General features: G+C 40.1%; 1 protein-coding gene across 2 annotated transcripts in view; it reads right to left on the minus strand.

Annotated features, from left to right (window-relative positions):
• MNAT1 (MNAT1 component of CDK activating kinase) overlaps window positions 1–22044 on the minus strand; it is a 117564-nt gene that overhangs the window by 69182 nt on the left and 26338 nt on the right. For both annotated transcript variants that reach the window (XM_031605324.2, XM_090141820.1), the window contains exons 2-5: window positions 17298–17450; window positions 15556–15629; window positions 6582–6685; window positions 2930–3070 (exon numbers count right to left, since the gene is read on the minus strand). In XM_031605324.2, the coding sequence (XP_031461184.1) occupies window positions 2930–3070; window positions 6582–6685; window positions 15556–15629; window positions 17298–17450 (472 nt within the window). The remainder of the gene's footprint in view (window positions 1–2929; window positions 3071–6581; window positions 6686–15555; window positions 15630–17297; window positions 17451–22044) is intronic.

Below are 22044 nucleotides of genomic sequence, written 5' to 3' on the forward strand. Positions count from 1 at the left end.
GAGCACACACTGCACAAGAAATATGCCTTAAGTGTTCTCTTAACATCCAGTAAAAGAGGAAAGGTAGAGAAAAAATTGGGGAAAAAAAATCAACAAGAGCCAGGTCACACGGCTGCAGGTTCCAAACACCAGGTGATGCATTCAGAACAGAGCATTTGAAATCAAAGGGTGAATGTTGGCATTCCCACTTCCCTCTACTCACAGCCCTGCCAAGCCAGCATTTCTGCCATTGATACCAGGGTATCAGTGCAGACAGAGCTTAACCCTTGTGGTTTTGGTACAGTACCATCAAACACCACAGATCTTTTTTTTTTTTTTTTTTTTAATTTAATTCTTACATTGCTCCTGCTTTTGCCACATTTCTCAGCAGAGCACACATTTCAATTTTAAGCATGATCAGATTCATTTTCAGATACGTAGCACAGCATTAGAGGGATTTAAGAGACCACAGGAAATGTTTATTTGTTTAACAACTGCTGGTTTTCCAGAGACTTTATAAGTCATTGTACAAACACCTTAATGCTGGTTTTATAAACCTTTAGTATTACAAAATAAGTTTTGATCCAAATTTAAGTTGACAGTGCCCCCTTCACAAACAGAGACAGAACTTAACTTTAAACAACTTAAAGTTGCCCAGTTTCCCTCATCAGTCTTTAAAATCACCTTTCTGTTGTTTTTAGAATATTAAGATGTATTTTAATAGCAGTACATATGCAATCACAGTTAAAACTACCTATTTGGGTCATGTTTTAAGGATTATTTATAACCATTCTTACCTCAAGCCATCTGGTGAAGTACGTTTCCAGTAAAACCAACTGCTGTGTAAAAGAACAACACTAGTCTCTAGTAAATTAAGACTTCATTTTAGAGCAAGATTGAACTAAGTCAGAAACCAGTTCAAAATCCCTTTTCTGAGACAATAAATTTGAGTTTGCAGTACAGCTTTTATGAATTGATCCATTACTCAAACTATTCCTAATCATGGGGATTGCAAGCACTTATACCTTGAAAGTGAGAAGAGACTACTGGATGCAAAGTTACAGGCTTGAAGGACTCTCAGGGAACCTTTCTGCTCTTCTCTGCTCCATACTATAAACAATGAAATAACAGCTCCTTTAAACAATCCAGGGAAAGGTTTCCACAACCCCTGGCTTTGAAAACAGTAGCTCTTCATGAGAGCTCCCACAACCCCTGAATTGCACACTGACAGTCTCTCTCCATGCCCTGGCTCAAACAAGAATTCTGCTTTTCCTGGAAAATCAGAAAAGTGTCTCCATCTGAAATAAAAATCAAGAGTACAAAGCAGGAATTAATGTTACACTAACATAAGATACTGAAATGAGAAATTCTGAATTAAAATCTACCAAGAAGCTTTAAACCACCCACGGACATAACTGCATGCTCTATAAATACATGCACACATACTTATTTCTTTTTTCATGTTATACACAGACTGTTTTTGGGTGTGATAGAAGGTGTGAATGTTTGTTCATGGATGTCTACACACATACAGGAAAAAAAAACTGAGAAGTGAATCTTGATTGAAGAGCAAATATTTTTCTGAGCTTCTCTATGGCCAAATATCATCAATGCATTTCAAATACAAGAAATGATAGCAAAGCAAGCCAAAAACAAGATTAAGACCATTTCTAGAAGGAGTTAAGTTTCTCTTCAGAAGTCTATACACCCCTCAAATCCAACATTTGTTCACATCAGAAGCAGCATCTCATGCACAAAGTGCCCATCATAAGAGAACACGACACATTCAGAGCAAGAAACCTTCTTCTTCTAGTAGCTGTTCAGGAAGCTGCTAAGCCTCCGGTCTTCTTTCCAAGCTTCCCTGTGAGAAACTCTCTCCTTGAAACCCGGGAAAGTGTTTCAGGACTAGCACTGCCTTTATGCCCTTCACTAGGCACTCCCTCATCACTGCTGAGCAGAAGACAGTGAATGAAAAAGTCTTTATTCTGATCCAATACAGAGATTCCTGTGTGATCCATACCCAGCCTATTACTTAGGTGCTCTGACTCAAAATGGATTGACCAATGCTCAATTAAATCACAAGAATACTGATACATGTTCTTTATTTTTCTACTGCAGAAGTAGCTGAGCTCATGAAGTAGCTCCTGATTACTGCTTTGCTTCAGCATACCAGACTGTCAGCCACAGATATTCACGACTGCTTAACAAACACAGTGGTAAGATTTCATATTATGGTTGAACCAACTTAAGTAGCTCCTCTCTACCTCTTTGCAAATTGCCTGATCTGACATACACCACAGCAGAAGGAATTATCTTCAGCTGAAGGAAACAGAAGTAGGCAATTGCACACGCTACACCATAGCAAAACTCATTCATTGTACATCATGTTTGAGGTGGAGTAGTGACTGCATCAGCTATCTAAGTGCAAACCTGCATCTTGTGGCTTTCACATTGTCAAGCTGAACGGAAATCTACACTTCTATACTATCTCTTCTTCAGATACATAGTGCAGTATCAACTGTTAAGGAAACTGATTCAGTGGCTATACTCACTAAGGACATTTCTGAAATAAAAACCTTCTAAATATCCAAATAAGCCTTCTGCAACTTATCAAGAATCAATTTGGCACTGAAATATCCAAGAATGCTCTCCCTATAATTCCTGACCAGCATTGGAAATTCTGGACAAATGAGTCCATTCAGTCTATGAGCTAGTTGCAATATCTCAGAAGCACACTCCCACTAGCACTTGGGTTACCAAAACTGTTCAGAGTTTTTTCTAGCATTGCAATAAGTGCAAGAAGACAGAACAGTAGTATAAAACATGTAAGGCAGGGAAACAGAAAGGGGCAGCTGGGTTAATTCCACAGTGAACTGAAAGATATGTATATAAACCCATCTGGTATTTGCTCTGCTACAGAGCATTCAAAGCCTCCAGCTTTGTTACTCACCAGTTCATCTAAGAGTGCTTGTTTATTCTTCCTTTTCATCATCTGTTGTAGCTGTTCCTCTTTCTGTTCAAGAAGTCGCCTCTGTTCATTTTCCTGTCGTTCTACCTCTAAAGCTTCCTCCAACTCTTCCTGCTCCCGGGTCTGAAATGGAAACATGAGAAATTGACTCTCAGCAATCTTCATCCTTGCATGGACTGAGATCTCTTACAACTTTTTTGCCCATCACAGGACGTAGGGCAGACCAAGCCAATGGGAAAGCAGCCAAATTTTACCTTTTAGTGGTCGTCATGGATGATGATTCTACCTTCTCTTACTGCCCAAAGACAGATTTTCACTTTGCTGCAGTAGAAAAAGCATCCGTCTAGATTTTGACTCTAAATGATAGAGAATGACAATGGCTTTTTCTTTTATTTTAGAAGTAAAATGAAGGCATTCCTCTTTGCTCCCACACACTCTACTTCTCAAGAGAAGTAAAAAAGTGTCAGAAAATATAATTTCACAAAACTTTCCCTCGTCACCCCTTTCTAGACCAGCTGCATCTTGTATGCAAACTCGTGTTTATCAGTGACATAGAAGAAGTGTATGAATTAGAACATATTTAAGAATGAACGTCTTACAGGTGTAAAGATAAGTGAGGTATTTTTCCTACAACTTGAATAATACTTGTGTGCTACAGGAGTAGAACAGAAACAGCTTACTAGGACAAAGATGACTGAGTTTTTGTTTCAGGGTTAACTTCTAAAGATAAAAAAAGCTTTTTAAAACTACTGAGTCAACTGTATTTAAAACTCACAATAGAACTAAAAAGACAAGGGCTGAAAAAATAACAACCACTGAAAGGGAAAAAAAAGATTCAAGGTGAACAACGTCATATAGAAAAGAGAATCAAAAGAATGCCAGTTGAAGGGAAGAAGATATAGAACAATTACATACAGAAAACATCTTCCCAAATCTTCCTTCCCAAAAATAATGAAGCAAAGGGAGATCCAAAATAAACGCAGAGAGTACTAAAATCATATGAAGTTTAAATGGTTGATTAATCCACTGAAAGGATTTAAGCAGAACATTTCTGCAGCTAAGAGCTTAGAAAAGTCTGTTCCTGTAACACAACCCAAAGTTGTATCATAAAGCATAGTGATATGACATAGGCCAGAATATGCTGAAAAACACCCTGTTAGCAGGAATATCAGGCTGCTGGGTCCCAGATGGGCCCAGTTACTCCCTGTTACAAGAGCTGACAGATCTCAATGCTTGCCACTGAGTCAATGAATGATGGCTTCATTCTGCAAGTAGCAGTGACACTGGTGAACAGAAGGTCAACAAGATGCCTTCTCTTCACATTCAATGAAAGGAAACAAACAAACAATAAAAAATAATAAAAAATCCTCCCACTGCTAACTGAGGTTATTTCGAAGAATTAATACATCTAGTTAGTTCAGTCAACAGAACTAAGAGCTCAAGGTCTATAAACACTCCAAGCCTCTTCTATGTTTATGCATAAAAACTGCCTGGACTTTGCAATGAAACAAAAGCAAAACTGTAAGAAAGTGCTGACAGATCTGAAAAACCAGCCGAGAATAATCAGAGCCAGGAATAAGTAAACTAATATACAAACCTAAACTAGATCAGGCTACAGCAATAACAGAAAAACGAGTCAGATAAAATTCTTTCTGAAAGGAAGACCAAACAAAACAATAATAACAAGAGAGCTCAACAGGCAGCAAGGGTTGTGTCAAGCTTAAAGCTAGTCTAGACACAGTTCCATGCTCTGAAGAAATAAAGACAATCATGGTGAAGGCCCGAGGCAAAGTCAAAACAAAAGAAGAGATAAAAAGATGTGCTACTTGATCACTGCTGATTTTGAATTTCTTGTACGACAGTGCTACAAGAGAAAAACAACCTTAGGAACACTCATGTCAACATATTTCCAGTAGAAATGAGAAAAACTGCTGAGGTCTTGGGTCCAATATGGCTTTCAACTTTGGTCCTTTCTGCCTGCCGAACAAAAATTCAAACTGGAACAGGATAAGGGTTAAAATAAATAAGTAAATAAAATAACATGTATCAAGAGTGACAGAAAACATCAACATTTCCTCAGAAGCAAAACAGGACAGTGGACACTTATTTGTCAGTCCAGGAACAAAGGGACAAAGACTAACCATAAGAAGTTTAGGCTTGAAATTACAACATCTTTTCCCATTCAAGGAGAAAAGGCATTCTAAAATCTGATATGAAGAGCTAGAGAAAAAAAAATTCAGCTTTCAGGAGAGGGGTAAATTAATGGGCAAGACTGTGTGTTTTTGTAATAGCAACTATGTGAAATCTTTTATTTTTGAACAATTGAAACTAAATAATAAAATCCAGATTTACAGGAGACCTGCAGACATGCAGACTTGCCCAGCTTCCACAAGACAGCCTCTAGCACAACAAGTCCATTCGACAGAGGAAACAGAAGACCCAGAGGGTTTAGGTGTGTACAGAGTATTACTGTGCTGCTTGATGTGATCACACTGCTAGTGCACAGGCTGTCTGCAAGTCAAGTACATGAACAGGAAGATGGGCAGCAGGTAAAGCACACTATTCTTATGGCAACGCTAGAGGTTGTGCCTACATTATAAAATAAGATCCAAATATTTGCAAGGTCTCTTCCAGCAATGAAGCAGAGGATATCGCACAGTGTCACACACAGGATAACAGATCAGAGAGATGGTCCCCTAGGGAAATTTCCTTGCCTTTAAGAGGAAGAGGTTCAAACAAACATTTTTCAGATTCCAGTCTCCTCCTGTGAAATCCTAGTGCTAAAGAAATCACTGGGAGTTTTGCCACAGACTTCAGGGGAGTGAGGATTTCACCCCTACTGATTTGAAAGCCAGTCCTTAGTGCGACTGGAATACAAACACAAAACCTTGTTAAGTCACAGTCTGGGCAGACATTTTCCTTCAAGAACCAATAAAAATGTGTATTTTTACACCGAACAAGTACTTAACAGATTAAACTTTTCTTACAGAAGGAAATGTTTGAAAGTTTATTTTTAAAGAACAAAATGATACCTGAGCCATATTTTAGCAAATGCATCTTCAAAGAACTGTGTGTTTTGCATATAGATCATATATACAATGTTCCCGATGTTACTGTTATCAGCTCTTGGACAAAAGTTTAAATGTTTGTTTCAACATCTTTCATTTTAAATTTTGCATAAGCCAGACCTGTGCTTTCCTTCAGTTTTACAGTTCTCTCTTGGGAGCTTCATAATGTCTGCATCTGGATTCTTTTTAGCATTCAGATGAGAAAGGAGCGATTGTCCCAGTACAGGAATGAAGCTGGTCTCTCCTGGATATTGTCCAATGAGACTGCCAGCACAATGTAGTGGTGATGTATTAAATGCAGACTTCACTGCCTGTCCCTCTTTTTAAATGCTTTCCAAAATAAAGGATAATTGCATTTCAACTATCAATTTCATCTCTTTAAGCAGCACTAAGTATCATTATCACAGAATATTAACATATTGCAGTTTTTGAATGCAAAGTGAAGTATGCATAGTGCCTTCAGGATTGGCGTGCTTTTAAGATATTTTAGAAAGTATGTTGCTTTGAAAATCCTTTAATTCTTCTGCTAATGAATAAGAATTGTAAGGGAGAGAAGTTAAACTAACCAGTTTTATCTTGTTTTTCTGAATGACTTCTTTGTTATCCTTCTGGTACAGCTCCATTTTCCTTTTGGTGTTCTCCAAATCCACATTGTTAGTCAAGTTAAACACTGCATAAATATTGGAAAGACAGAAAGTAAAAGTATTAGATCAGCACGCATTTCTATCACAAAGAAATATTATTTTTACGCACTCCATCACTTCCAGGAACAGACACAATCATCACAATAACAGAATTTAGATATGCCTTGTAGAGCAAGATGCAGCCTGCTAAATCCCCGCAAACTTCAACAGAAGCCAATAGAGTTTCTTTAGGTTTATACATCCATACTAGAGACAGATCTGAATCTTGCACCCTATTTTATGAAACTGATAATGATGCATGTAAATTATCATGATATTGTCAGTAATAGACTGACCTTTTTAAGTAGCAGTTGCAGCTACGTTCCAGTTAAATGACATTAGCTAGTTAAGCAGTTCCATCTAGATGAAGTTTGACTAAACACATACATATTAAGGCAAGGTTGGAAATTAAGTTGTTCCATTTCATAGGATTATCTAATGCACAAGGACTACAGAGATTATCAGATTTTTCAGGTACGCAGATCAATTTCACAATTCAATGAGTTAAAAGGCACCACTGTACAATTACCTTTACTATGAAAAATCTGCAGATGCATCCAGATTAATTGGCTAAAATGACATTCTTTCAATGCTTCTTGATAGTGACAGGCTAGATCTCATAATTATGAGCAAGCAGAGTTGGCCAGCAAGCTCCACAATTTTGCAGAACATTCCTGACTATCTACATACAGCACGGAATACACCTCAAGAATTGATTGGTTTCTATAATCAACAGCTTGAGAGATGGTTTGGATGACCAGTAATTCAATACAGTGCTTGAGTCTTTCACCTCTAGGTCGCTAGTTCAATTGGGGGTCAAGTGAATTCCAACAGAAGGCCATTATCACCGGGAAGTCACCCAGTGTTCGATATCAAGAGTGGATGCTGGGCTCACGTCCACAGCCCTAAAGCTTGTGAAGACCATAAATGTACAGCATTCTCCCCAAAGATCTCTAAGTGCTTTGTCACACATCCACTGTAAGCTTACAAGAGCAGCAGAGAAATTTACACAGCCACTGATGAGTCCCTTCCAAGAGAAAAACAACACAGCAATTGCACAATCAGCAAGAGAAGGAAGTCCAGTGAAAACACCAGCACAGGAACTGGAAGATTTTATTTAGTTCTCTGTTCCTAGTCTTCTCAAGTGACTAGAGCTAACTGAACCCTGTGCATGGGTACCACTGCAAAATCATTTGTGTAAACGAGACTGAGAGAAATAGAAGGGGAAAGAACGATATCTGTGTCGCTTCCCATCAGAACAGCACACATCCCAGTTTGGTAAAGATCAACATCCCTTATTCTTCTCTTCTCTCCACAGGTAACATGGCAGAAATCAATTTTCAGGAGGGCTCTAGATAAGACAAATCACCAATAACCTCGACTTGCAAGACCATTGAGAGCAATTAGAGAAACAGAAAAATGAGGAAATTTCGGTTAGATTTTATAAGGAAATTCTTTACTCAGAGGGCAGTAAGGCACTGCTGCCCAGAGAAGTGCTCGGTGCCCCATCCCTGGAGGTGCCCAAGGTCAGGCTGGACGGGGCCCTGAGCAGCCTGAGCTGGTGGGTGGCAACCAGCCCACAGCATGGACTTGGAACCGCATGGACTTTAAGGTCCCTTCCAACCCTATCAGTCTGTGATTCTATAAAATCAAAGCAAGAGATCAATTACTGGGGGTACAAGGGGGAGGACTGCAGTCATTGGCTACTGTTGGACTAACCCAGCAGTACAGACTACACTTCTCCCAGGCACAGGAGTTGCCTCTCCTCCTGTTCTGACTGCAGAATTCCGGGTGCTCCATGGTGTCTGCAGAAACCTTCCAGTAACCTGAACTGGCTCAGTGCAGTCAATGGACAAGTGCCAGAGATGGTGTAAGGGAAGTAATAGAAATGTAAGAACATTCTCTTTCCAGGAGTACAGAACTAACACTTTATTTCTGTCAGAAGCATTCAGTCCTTCCTTGAACCACAGCAAAAAGGGTTAGGCAGGATATAGTTGAAGAAATCCACAACCTTAAACAAACAAACAAAATGCTGTATTTATTATTTTTTCCCCTTTTCTAAATAATAAGCATTATCAAGAGGACAGACATTTTAATTCAGTCTGGCTCCTGATAGGCAGCAGAACTCCTGCAGCCCTGTCCCAGCCTCCTCACTTCAGGAGGGATCAGAGAAGCAGGCTGGTTTTGTGGGCTAAGCATTCGATTGGGAATCAAAACCCAGGTTCAAGTTCCAGCTTTGCTGCTGTTCCAGGGCAGATCGCTTGACCTCTACACTGGAGGTCTCCCATATATGAAAACCATAAGCAGGAGGATAAAGCTTCCTTTCTCCTGGATATATTCTGCTGTGTCTCCTTACTACAGCTCCATGTAGCACCTATCTCAGGGTCTTGATCTCACCTCAGGTGGAGCCTTGGACATTATGACAAACCAACACGTCGCTCTGAGAGCTCTTTGACTTTCAAAGTTCAGCTCCTTGGGTTTTGGAAGCAAATTACTCATTTCAATGTATTTTTTCCCCACTCCAGAATGGTTATAAGAACATTTCCAGTTTCTTATTGCAATTACATATTGCTTTCCAGACCTGGCACCATTTCCTTAATAAAACACGCTATTTCAGTCTAAGTTTTATTATTTTAGGGAAGATCTGACCTCCAGTTTCTAGTCTACAGTCCCCAGCTGACAAGCAGCTTCACATTTGAGTATTACACCATAGAAGAATGGTCATGTGAAAATGCTGGCATACAATCAGATCAAGGCTCTGCAATGACAGCAGCTGCATGGGAATGTCAGCACTTCCTACAACTTAAATCCACACACCAGCTCTGTAAACTTTTCAATGACGACACAAGAAAGAAATAGCACATGAGCCATGCTGTGCTAGCAGGATGCCCAGATGCCACCTTCAGGTGCAAGAGGAGGAACAAGATGAGATGCCAAAATGCCTCAGGCTCCTGAACATCTTGGTTGTTCCTCTAAAAATAATCCAGCAATAAGCAGATGACCTGGGTTTTGCAAGTATTGCTGCTTGAAACATTCAAGTGAGCTTTTTTGTTTGTTTTTTTCCTCAGTTATTAATGGAGTCAACAATACACAATTTCAGTTTGTGAAACACCAAACATAAGATTTAAAACAGGTAAGAAAGCAAATGTTAGACATATGCAGATTACTGCCTTTATTTGTAACTACTTACAGAAGTGAGTAATCCTTATACTTTCTATCACCTTATATCACCTTGCAGCAAAGTGCTGTGTTTATTTCTTAATCTGCCTCCCTGTGGTGGCTGGAAACCATAGGAAGAATTCTGTCTGCAACCAAATCTCCTTGCACTGATTCTTCTCTGCCCATCTTACTCTACTTCATCACCTGAGGACGTGGTAGGGCAGCAATCGCAAAGATTCGTACCTCCTATACCCTCAAAGACCAGAACACATCTCTCCCACTAAACAGGCCTTGCTGTCATTGAGAAGAAACATTGTCTTGGTCCCAATCACCCTTAACTATTGCTCCTCAACACCAAGGGGTCCTCATTTCAACACTTAACATACTGGAGATTTATGTTTCATTGCAGCAGTGTGAAGACCTGCTTGTGTCTATATCAAGATCAGCATCAACAGTTGTCCTTGAATAAATGAAAAGAATATCCTCCCTCCTACATAAACATCCTAGCAGCAAAACAAACGGAGCTCTTTGACACTGTGCAGTTATCAGTGGCCAACCTGTCAGCCTAAATACCTTCCAACATATTTTCTAATTTATTTTTCATGGGCTTCAAACATCTCTTCATCAATAATTACAGAATGTAGACCTGTCATTTTATTCCTATAATCACAATAGTCAGGTTTATTTTGTAAGTGGGACTAGGTCACAATTACTTCCTTCTCTTCTCCTATGCCCCCACCACTACTTACCTGGCATTTAAAAACCAGCAAATATCAAATCAAAGAATACAGTAACTAATACTCAGCATCTTACCTTCTACACATATAGAACTACACCGCATTGTTTGATTTGGTTTTATTTGCATTTTGTCAGAAATTTATTTTTAAACTTAATTCTTCCAAATGTTCCTTTTAAAAAAAAAAAGACAAAAATTATAGAACTAGAACAGAAAGAGCTAAGAAAAAAAAAAACAAAACCCTGGCTCAAATGCTATATATCCCCTGAAAAAATATTGGTACAGGTCTGAATATGACTGGCAAAGCAGATGGCTAGTTTGAAAAGGTTTCAAAGAGAAGACAGACTTATTTTTGTCTGTGTTAAAATATAGCATAAGCTGATATAAGAGGTCTGAAACCTTCAGGGAAAAGAAACAGAAGCTGTTTTGTATGCAACAATTATTTATCTACTTATCCATCTCACACTGGTTCGTTTATAAATTGACTTGCCTTGAGACATCTGTTGAAGTACAACAGGAAGACTATTGTGTTTTCCTGAAACTTTTCATTCTATTTAGGTAAAATTCCTTCCTTTGGAAATTCAGCCTCTGCAGGGAGACTTTCACTGCTTTTTAAAAAGCAACATTTATTCCACAGTTCTATAACAAATGGGAAAGTATTTTCTTGTTATAAAAGGAACTCAAGATTTGAGCCAAAACTTTGGATTATATGGAACAGTAAGTTGTGCAGAGACGCAGCACTGTATGTCACTCCACTGCAGAATTTAAATTTGATCCATCAAAATACCCTTGTCTGAGATACTGAAAACTATCTGAGATTTCTCCTCCTAGAAGAGACACCAATGTTACCATGTTAAAATATTTGTAATTCAAATATTAGGCTCAGTGCCTCTCTGGTGAGACAGCAGGTGATTAGTTTAATGATCTACAAAGTCAGTTCCTATTCTGATCCTTTTTTCCTCATCCACAATCCTCTTAAAATCTTCACCTTCCTTTCTCTGTGCTTCTAGCTGAACCCAGCTAGTGGGAAAACAGCCACACATCCAACTCTTTTCTGAAAGAGAAATTTGTGGATTAAGGAAAATATTGGTTTGGTATAAAGAATATTCCTCCTACCCTACTAACAAGAACTCTTCCATGATCATCTTTGTAAATAGCCAGCTAGAGACTGAGAATGGCAGAAGTGCTTTGGGCAGAGCACTCTAAGTGGAGACATGACCACATCCTCAGTCTGCACAAGGAGACCAGAGCTGCTTTGGCACCTTTGCTTGGTGCTTTCCATCTCTGGGCAAACGTGTGGGGCCTCACCCTTTCATGAGGATGGGAGCAGTTTGGTGGTAGAAGAGAGAAACAAAATCTTAAGGTCTCTTTCCACCAACATTACTACAAAAAAAAAAAGTTATCAGAAAAACTAAAATGCAAAATTAAGCCAGGAAAAAAAAATCTAGTTAGGCATTATTAGACATTTCTGTTTATTTTCAGTTGTCTTTTCTTGTGACAATTTTCCAGAAAAACACTTTTGTATAGAATTGAATTATTTGAATCACTAATCCCCATCAGATCCAAGAAGGATCACTTTGGCTGGAACAGCATGATACTGAAATCTCAGTTCAGATGAGATGACTGCAACTGATCTTTGATAAAGCCACCCTATTTCATATTAGGTTCCTTCCATTCTTAGCAACAGCAGCACCATCTTTTTACACACAGAAGAAAACCCTCAAACAATAAACAACATAACCTACAAGCGATCATAGATAATAAAATCCTGTCTACCCAAGGATCTCTTGTTAGATAAATGTTCTGAGCAAACAAATCATCAGGCAGCTGGTATTGCACAAAGTCCCAGAGAAGTAACGAGATCCTGGAACCCAAGGGGCACAAACACAGAAGCCTCCTTCTAACACGAATGTACTGAATGTTTTAAAAAGCAATAATAGCTATTAGCAATTGTGTTGTGGTAATGCCTAGAGGCCTCATTCAGGTATGATGAGAGCAGTGCCAAGCAGTGTGTACACACAGGATAGGAGGCGGGCCCTGCTTTGGAAAGCTGACACACCTGGTTTTCAAGAACTGGCTGTGAAGATACCCTGGGGAAGTAGAAGATCTTGTAGAAAGCACACGAAAAGTTTGTATGATGTCCAGAGAGTGCAACCCTGGTGGCAAACTCTAAGGTTTAACCTTGCCCCTCTCAGCAGGACGCAGACCTGACTTATTTCAATAGACGTTGCACACATTGCTCCAAACGATACCTTTTAACCTGTTCACTTCATTTTTACTCCCTACTAATAACAACTAACTGTTAACAACGTTACCAAATAGTCAAACTGATTTTTCTTCTGGAGAAAGCCTGCATTAAAATGTGGTTTCTATTTTAAAGCCTTGTATAACACATTTTAGCCCAAAGCATTATTTAGTGGCTACATTCTAAACCACTAAAAATTTGCTTTTTATAACACCGATCTGAAGATATGACTACCCCCACGTTTGACCTTTTCCCCCACCTCTTTTGCTGTGCCACCCAACGCTTTTCTTTAAATAGAAAAGTTTGTAGTTATAATACTCCTGATACAAAGGGGGAAATGTGCTTCAAGTGAGGCCATACGTCACATCAATGGAATAAACCATTGCAGTCACTACAAATGCTGGAGATGATCTACCCAAAACATTTGGAAAAGCTATCAGAATCATGCCAGGGTAACACAAGCACACTTACACAGCATGTTTACATATTTTCTCTGCCAAGCAACTACTTTATCTGAAACCCCCTCTCAACTTAAGAACCAAAACTTACCAGCAAAGAGCAAACAGGGTAAAGCTGTGCTTTTTAACACGTTGACCTTCTCACAGAAAAACTGGAAATTTGGGGCAAGAGAAAGAAAGGGGAAGATCTGATTCTCTGCACCCTAGCTTCCCAACCTGGTGGCTCTAACAATCACCAGCAGCCACTGCCAACCTGCCATACATTGGCCCCATGAGGCAGAGCTTTGCTCCGCATGACTACACTCTTTCTTTCCCTTCCCACAGCCCAGTTTCCCACGTGCACAAACGAGCAGGCAATTCACATATACAAAGAAAAAGGAAATAACTACTCTTACCAGTTAAATCTAAAATACCCATAGAGTTGCAGGCGCCTCCAACACATTGTTCTGCCATGCCACACACAACATACCCTAAAAAAATGCTGAATAAGTAACGCTACTGCTGCGTATCAGACAGCAGTCAGTTGGAGAGTTCTGCTCAGGAACACAGGCAGGAAAGTTTGGGGAGATGACAACAATCAGTGAAGTCTGAAAGCAAAATGTGACTATGGGAAAGAACGGGGCTTGAATTCTTCTTGGATGCTTTATTGAATCTAACAAGCCATCTGGATTCTGGATCTACAGTACATTAGTAGATCATAAATTACTCCTGTGACTGTGAAAATTAAGAGCCTTTTGACTGCATCCCTTCCTTCCTCACACAACCCTGGCTGAAGGAAAGAGGTATTTCATCTTTCTAGATCTTTGAGGTGTTTTAGGCGTCCCTTTCCAGCAACTAACTTCAATTCCTGGCATGCATTTACTGAGTTCCTACATGATATGTTTGCAGGTCCAGCACAATTACAGACAAATTCACTCTTCTTCACAAGGTTACGAGGACCAGCTGCGAGTTCTGTTGCTTCTAAAGCAAATTGCTATCAGTGGCTCTGGAATCATCTGAAATTTAACCACCTAATCCCAAGAGCTGGGGAATCATAACATGCTGCACAAATTGACAAGGTCCAGGAGTTTTCAGGCAAAACTTCAGTTCCCTTGTTGGAGGTACCAAAATATCACATAACAGCAGTAAGTGAGAAACCTGTATTTAAAACTACATAAATACAAAGCAGTTTTCCTTTCTGTGCGTGCACAGACTCTTCCAGGATCCTTTGGCTAAGCTGTAATCATTCTTTCTATTCACCCTCTCCTTCCTCTACACCATCCAAACATCCATACAAACAGAACTACACCCACATTGTCTCCTCCAGATATCTGGACCCATGAGTGTGCCTGGTGTTCCCCAGCCACACGATTTAGCTCTCCAGCCTCAGCCTTCTGATGCCAACAAAAACATGACACATTGCTCACAGCAGTAAGTGTACTGGATATGTTTCTACAAAAAGCCTTCGTGCAAAAAGGAGCAAGGGCTCCTTTGAAAAGCAGCATCTCCATGACTTCCTTCAAATGGCATTCACTGCCTTTTTTGCACATTTTAAGCCACCCCTCCATCCTCCAGGACAGAAAAGTATATAAAATCAAGAAGCAAACCATTTAGGAGCCTCTCCTTTGAACACATCCATGTTTTTCTAAGCAAAATCCATCACTCCACCATAAATCACAAGTCACCCTAACTAAGAAAAAAAATAAACTCTGTTGATAACATAGGCCCCTTCCAAAGGGCAAAGTTCTACTTCAACTAAACCAAAGAAAAAGAAATCAACGTCTGTTCCTAAACCTTCTTCTTCTGCACAGCAACATAAAATGCTACCACAGTGGTATGTAAGGTCATCAGCTTCAAAGCAGCTTCAACTACTGTAACTTGCAGAAGCAAAACTGATGAAAGACACCATATGGCTTCTGTCATGGTAGATAAAGCTAATGGAGGCGTATAATGAAAATTTGAATTTCTCTTCTGTTTAATCTTTCCCAGTGCAGCACCGACAACCGCTTGCAAGCCCTCCTTTTCTAGCTATAAAGCACTACTTCCACTTTGAATTGTGTTTTTCCTCTGGAAGATAAAATGTTTTTACTTCACAACGCCCTACAGTTCAGCAAATACGGTTAAAACATACAGGAAAAAAAGTAATTAGATAAACATCTGAGACTACAATAAATCCTATTACAGGAACCCAACATAGACATTCTCATAGGCAGTTTGACAAGATAAAGGCCTATGATCTCATGAGCACAGCACATCAAAAATGCAAGCATAAAGACTTACCAATTTCTTCTATTTCTTCCAGGAAATCATTATATTCACTTAGGCTGGGAAAGTCATCCTCTCTTTTATTGTATCTTTGAGAAAGGAGAAACAATCGTTTATATAATGCACACAGATGAAATTTCAATTCAGCAAGGCTCTTGCTGCAAGCATATTAAGTATTGACCTAGTTTTATCAACAGTGTTCTTTGTTGCTCCCACAACCGACCAACGTACAGAGTCTTTAAAATGAGACAGAAGTGCTTGGAAAGGAGACGGTCTGGTATAAATCAGTGCTATCTTTCCCTACTATTTGCAGGCTCCTTTTTCAGCAGTTCAGGTAAACAGAAGCACAAAACCTAGTTCATTGTTATTCCAAGCCAACCTGTCATCATGAAAAAACCTGCTAAAGGCAGAAACAACAGCAACACCCACAAGAAAACTTTTTTTGTACAAGTATCGGAAAACAGAGTTGGGCTTTTTGCCAACAAAAGAAAGCTTATGTCAGCAGCAAACTCAAAGTGCTACATGATTATCTTACTCCATATCAACAGATCCTTCCAGAACTCATTTATCCAACTCTTTGTAGCTGGAAAAAAGGGACAACAAGTCTGGCTAGAACATGGACAAGCTCTCAAAATCAAGATACGTAGGCTTTCACAAGAAAATAACTGAGATTCTGCCTGCTCTGCAGACCAAGACACATGACACCTAAAAATACAGAAACCAAATTCTGAGAACTCAGGCACAGTTCCAATTTAGAGTTTTTTTTTTTTCTGTCTACTAAAAATTAATCTGGCAAACCCAAGCAGGCCAAGTATTTTACAACATTTTCTGTGCTAACTATGCTTCTTTTTGTCTTTAGTCAACCAAGTTGACTTTATTCCAATTTAACTTTTGTTAGCTTCAGTAGACTTTATAATCAAACCTCAAAATTATTACTTTCCACATCAGCATCTTGGTATTCAGTGAAGCAATTTTTCTACATCTCAGCAATATCATAAGATTCATTTAGTTTAAGTCTTCACTAAGTCTTAGACAAAGGCTGCCAAGCTTATGATTTACCTGTGTGTTCCCTCTTGCACACCTCTGTCCAAGTTTGCTACATTCCATCAGCCCTTCTTTTAGCACTCATCAAGTGGCCTACTTTTTTTTCCTCGTAAAATATTTTTTCATGGCCACAAGACATGAGATGCAATTTGAGATGTAATTTATCTCAACTCCAAGAGCTCTCAAATCCACATGATTGTCTCGCAACACAATGCTTGTAAGCAATGGTTTCCGCTAACAATTGCTGTGTGGAAAACAGTGTGAACACAGCCTTTCTTTTGCCCATTTTCATTTGGAAGGGAACTGGCCTTCAGTTCTCCAAACAGGTCCCCAGGCAACAAAACAATCCAGGTCCTAATTCTGCCCCACTCCCATGTTCACCCCCTCAAAGGGAAAGCAGCTGTGGTCCTCAGCATGAAATCATCTCCATCTGGGAGGCAGGTCTTCGCCAAGTACCCCACACAGAAACACCCAAATTTTCTAACACTAAGCAGGAATTCCTCCAGGCTAAGTTGAGACTTCATTCCTCAGTTGTTGCATGAAGTCAGATTCTCTATAATCCCTCAACGTTAAATGGAGTCAAGTTATGGTGTTCGGTTTTAGGAGTTTTTATTGGTTTGTTTTTAAATAGCTACTGGAAAAATAAGACAATTTTTGAAAATGGGAGCTATGAAACAGATCCATATTCTGATCTTTTAACTGGTGACACTCACATTTTCAGCACTTTCTTACGAATTTCCACTTCCTTGTCAACAGCAGGATCGTCGAAGAGCTGTACCCTGAAGTTACTCTTGCGCAGCGGTGTATCGCACTCATGGCAGTTCCCAGCCCCTCTCACAAACAGCAGCTCCACGCAGCTCTCACATCTGAGGGAGAAGGATGTAGAGGCACATACATGTTAAACAGAAGATGAAAGACTTGATGGACCCCCTTTTTTTATTGCACACACTCTCTAAACAAGCACCACATCTCCTCTTTCTTTCACTTTTCGCAGACCATCACATCAAACTCCATTGCTCTTCCCCCAAAGCACCCAACGCCTGCACAGAAGCAGGGGCTCTGCACCATGCCTGGAAGGAAAGGACCTCAGCAGCACAAAGGCATTCACTCACCCTGCCCAAACAGCTTCACCTCCTTGCTGAGCCTGAAAGCTAATCCAAACACAATGATGGGTTTTGTGTCACGAGGAAGTTTGTTTATTGACACCAAACTCATTTCACATGAAGCAGGCTGCAATATCCTTATTTACTCTGAGCACTACCTTGCCACACAAAAAACCCCGTTTATTTTCTCAGCACGAGGAGGGATACCAGATCCTGCCCAGAGCCTTCCAAAGCCCTTACCAGCATTACTGTGGAGGAACTGTTGCAAAAACTCAGCTGAACTCCAGCCCAATACAAAGAAAGGAACCCAAAGGAATCCCTATACCATTTTTACCTGTACCCGTTGTTCTGCCCCTCTCCTACACTTTCTGTTAATACTTTCAAAATTGCACATAAATAAGTGCCTTAAGAGGCGTACAACAATAAAGATACCATCTGGCTTTATTTCTTCTATCTTAATGAAGATTTCAGCATGACACTGACTAGCAAGTCAGCAAGTATTTAAGAAAGGAAGAGCACACTAGGAGCTAAGTTATTGTATAAAAAGTACTTGGGTATGAATAAGTGCAAATTTCTAGCAGAGGACAACACCTGCTGCAGTCATTTCCTACTGCCAAGGGGGGTAAGGGCTGTCTATTTATAACCTGGGCATATTGAAGCCAAGACAGTCATACATTAAGGGCTGTGCTGTGCCTTCAACTCAGCACAAAATCTAAACAAGTTAAGGGAAGCAATACTGACATGGTTGCAAAGGATCTTAAACAGAACTTCCACCCCATGGACCAGCTCCTAACTAGACTGGTTCCAGTACACACAGAGGCAGAGCTGACTACTGCCAACCAGTTTTGCCCAGCTGCTGTTTGGGAGATTAGAAAGTATAAGACAAAAGTGATTGTATCCTACAATTTAAAAACAAAAAACAAAAAGCTACTGCTATTTTGCTTGTTAACAGAAGTAGAACTCCAGCTCTGTAATGCATCTTGCAGCTGACTGCACTAAAGAGCAAATGTTGGATTTACCTAGAGATTTTCCTGCCCTGGCATTCCTCTGATTAGAGAAACAAATGCATTTAAATACACTTTAGCTGGGAAAGAAAAAAAGCAAACCTTTCAGCAAGCTATGTCTGAAAGTCAGAAGTTACGAGGACATGAGTTCAGGCTGCTTTAGGGAGGTATTTTAACTCACTGTTAAGCAACACTAAATGGAAGAGAGAGAGGAAAGGCTCTTTCTCCTTCCCACAACCGGCCCATGCCTGCAGCAGCCCTGCACACAAGGACAGTTTCACTGTCTCCTTCATTCTGGCAGCCAGCACTGTTTGTACATCTTTCAACACAGCAATCACAGCACTTGGAAAGAAAAAAAAAAAAAAAACAACCTTGTCTCCTCCTTCCTATTTTTAAGTTACAAAAAAGAGTGAGCAAAGCTCCAGAACTTGGCAAGAGGATCCAAGCGCAGGTGTTTGATTTGTTTTTATCACAGTGTTGCCTAAGGACCAACAGAACAGGGTCTCCCTGTGCGAGACGTTATGCACAGACAGTAGCACCTGAAACTACTTCACCTTTTTCCCCCCTCTCTTCCCCAAATCAAAGACATTTCAAGTTTACGCAGGACCCAGCTAGGGAAAACACCCCTCCTTGCACAAGCACTCCATCCAAGTGCTTCAGTGCCTGCCCAAACTGGGAGCAGTGCTCCTAAGGCTAGAAAGCTGCTTTCCGATAAAAATTCAATTTAAAAAATAAATTAAAAAAAAAAAGATGAGTGCAAACTTCACAAGGGGAATCCCGTATCAGATGATTGAGTTCTTTCTCACTCACACACATCCATGCTTATATTCATTCCTTTTGAACACAGTAGTGGTTATACAGGCTGGGACGGGACCAAGCCCAAGCCCTGCCTTCTCCCCACCTCCCCATAGGTTTAATGCACCCATTCAGACCCAAACTCAGTCCCAGCAGAGCTGTCTATGCCCCAGTGATGGAAGCACGATGGGTCCCACAACTCCTCGCTCCTGGAGGAGAAAAACCATCTCTGGAACTCCAGGCAAGTGAGCCCACCTCACCTCCTGGAAAAACAAAATAGCCACGACAGGATACTAAATAGCAGTACACCAGACCTTGTTTTTGCTCTGTATTTGCCTTCCCTTTCATCCCCATGAAGGCATGGCTCAGCCTAAGCAGTCTGCAGCGATGCACATTTTTGAGGACAGCAAGCAATAAAGCAGCTCAGTGGTTTGGCAGCACGGCTGCACAAAGCACAGCATGCCTGACACACATCTCGGTGTTCAAGGGCTTCAGGATCATACTAAAAATGTTTTAAATGCATTGCAGAAAAAGAGCAGAAGTTCCTCCATGCAAACATCGTGCAGGGAGGACAAGAGATAAGCAGGGGAGCCCCTGGCACATCCAAACAGATGGTGATGGCCCAACGCAAGTGCAGCTCTGCAGCACTGCTTATTTTCCTAGCTTGGCTGGCAAGAGAGCAAACAAAACAGAATAAAGGAAGAGCCATTCTCACAAGCAGAGCACTAAATACTCTCCTTTTTTAAATTTTAGATTCTGCTGACCAGAGCAAAAAATTTTCAGGGCTTTGATACGCAGCCATTAATCAGTTCAGAAAGAAAATCTTTATTGCTGTTGCTGTTGACTGGGAATATTAAAGAATGAGTTACTGACCTTCTTCACAAGGGCTATTTTTAGTAGATACTCTCGTTAAACAGAATCAAGTATTTAGAATCTCTAAGGCCCTCTTTTTCAGCTTTTATAACCAAGATGTTTCTGCAATTTAAACTAACAGGCAAAACAAACCATCCTCTCTACTATGGAAAAGTTTAGATTAAAAACATAATGATACAGACTTCTATACAGAGCCAAGACTCGAACTCCAAACAAATCAAATGGAAAGTATCAGCAAAAATTAAAAAAAAAAAAGTGTTTTCATTTGTTCCTCAATTCTAATGTCAGATGGAAATTTACTTACAGAACTGGAATGATCCTTGATTTATGGACAGGGAATGTTAAAAACAAACAGGACAAAAAAACTACACATGAGATAGCTTACAGAGAGACATCCCCATTCTTAAATCAAAGAGGCTTCTAAGAACATTCACAGGCTTTTTGTTCAGCTCAGATTAGACTATATTGAGTCCTGTAAGGACATAAATGGCACAATGTAGAGCATGCAGCCATCAGACCTGTTTGTTTCACAACCTCCAGTACGTTTAGCAAGTGCTCAGAACCCACAGAGGTTTCTACCACATAGCCAAGAGCTCATCTACTATTTGCAATTGGCCGTTGCAGGTTTGTTTTCCAAAACCAAGTTGACGGACTAAGGGGTACATCCTAGAAGGCAGCTTCTTCCTGGAGTCTGCAGCAATGATGAACTTTCATTGATCCAAGCAGCTCTGGGATCCAAATGAAAGCAATTGGTTTGTTGACTGCTACGTTATAGGTTAGGGATCAAAAACAGAAAAGAGAAAGAAGCGTGACTGCAATGTCACACGTCAGAGAGCTCATTATGGCACTAAGGCATCTCAGGTTATGGGGAGAAATCACAGTCCTATCCACCAACAGGTGAGAATGTAACACTTTATGAGCTGTATTCAGTTGCCTGTAGCCCCCCTCTGCTCAGCCCACGGTAACATGCACTGCAAGCCTGAACTTCAGAAACCACTTCCAACTTATTTTTTTCCCCTCACAAAAATACTGAGACCCTAGAGAGCTGATCTTAACCCCTCTTGTAAACAACAAAGTATAACAACAAAAAAAAAGGTTCTGGTACTTGGTCTATATCTGTATTATGTCAATTCTCAGCATCATCTGCCAAGCACAGCATCTTTCTTTTAGACTATTTATATCTTTGGGGAAAAGGATGCATGCATAGACTTTTGTTTCATTTTTGTTCTGTCAGACGACTTCTACCCCTGCAGAAAGAAGGAGGTGAAATGAACCCAGATACCTCAAAAATTCCAAAGACACTCAGCATCAGTTAACCCTATTTTCCAAACACCCAGACACATGCCCAGGTCATTCTGCAAACACTACAGCCCAGCTCATCCCACCTGCACTTACCAGAAAGCAGACCAGGTTGTGGTTGAACTACAGCCTTGAATGAGTGGCATTGAAAGCAAAAAAAAAAAAAAAAAAAAAAAAAAGACATTGGGCATGAATTAATGATAAACAGAAACACTTCCACCAGCCATTGTGTTTCAACATCTCCATTACAAAACCATTTCAAGTGGTTTGGACCTGATAAGGGAGTTTTGCAGCAAACTGAAACTTAACTAACTCAGAACATGAGACTTTTTTTTTTTTTCTTTTTGGACCCCTCAAGCACATAGAAAATATTTCCACTGATGTTT

Source organism: Phasianus colchicus, chromosome 5, assembly GCF_987193195.1.
Source record: "Phasianus colchicus chromosome 5, bPhaCol1.hap1.1, whole genome shotgun sequence".
Taxonomy (NCBI): Eukaryota; Metazoa; Chordata; class Aves; order Galliformes; family Phasianidae; genus Phasianus; species Phasianus colchicus.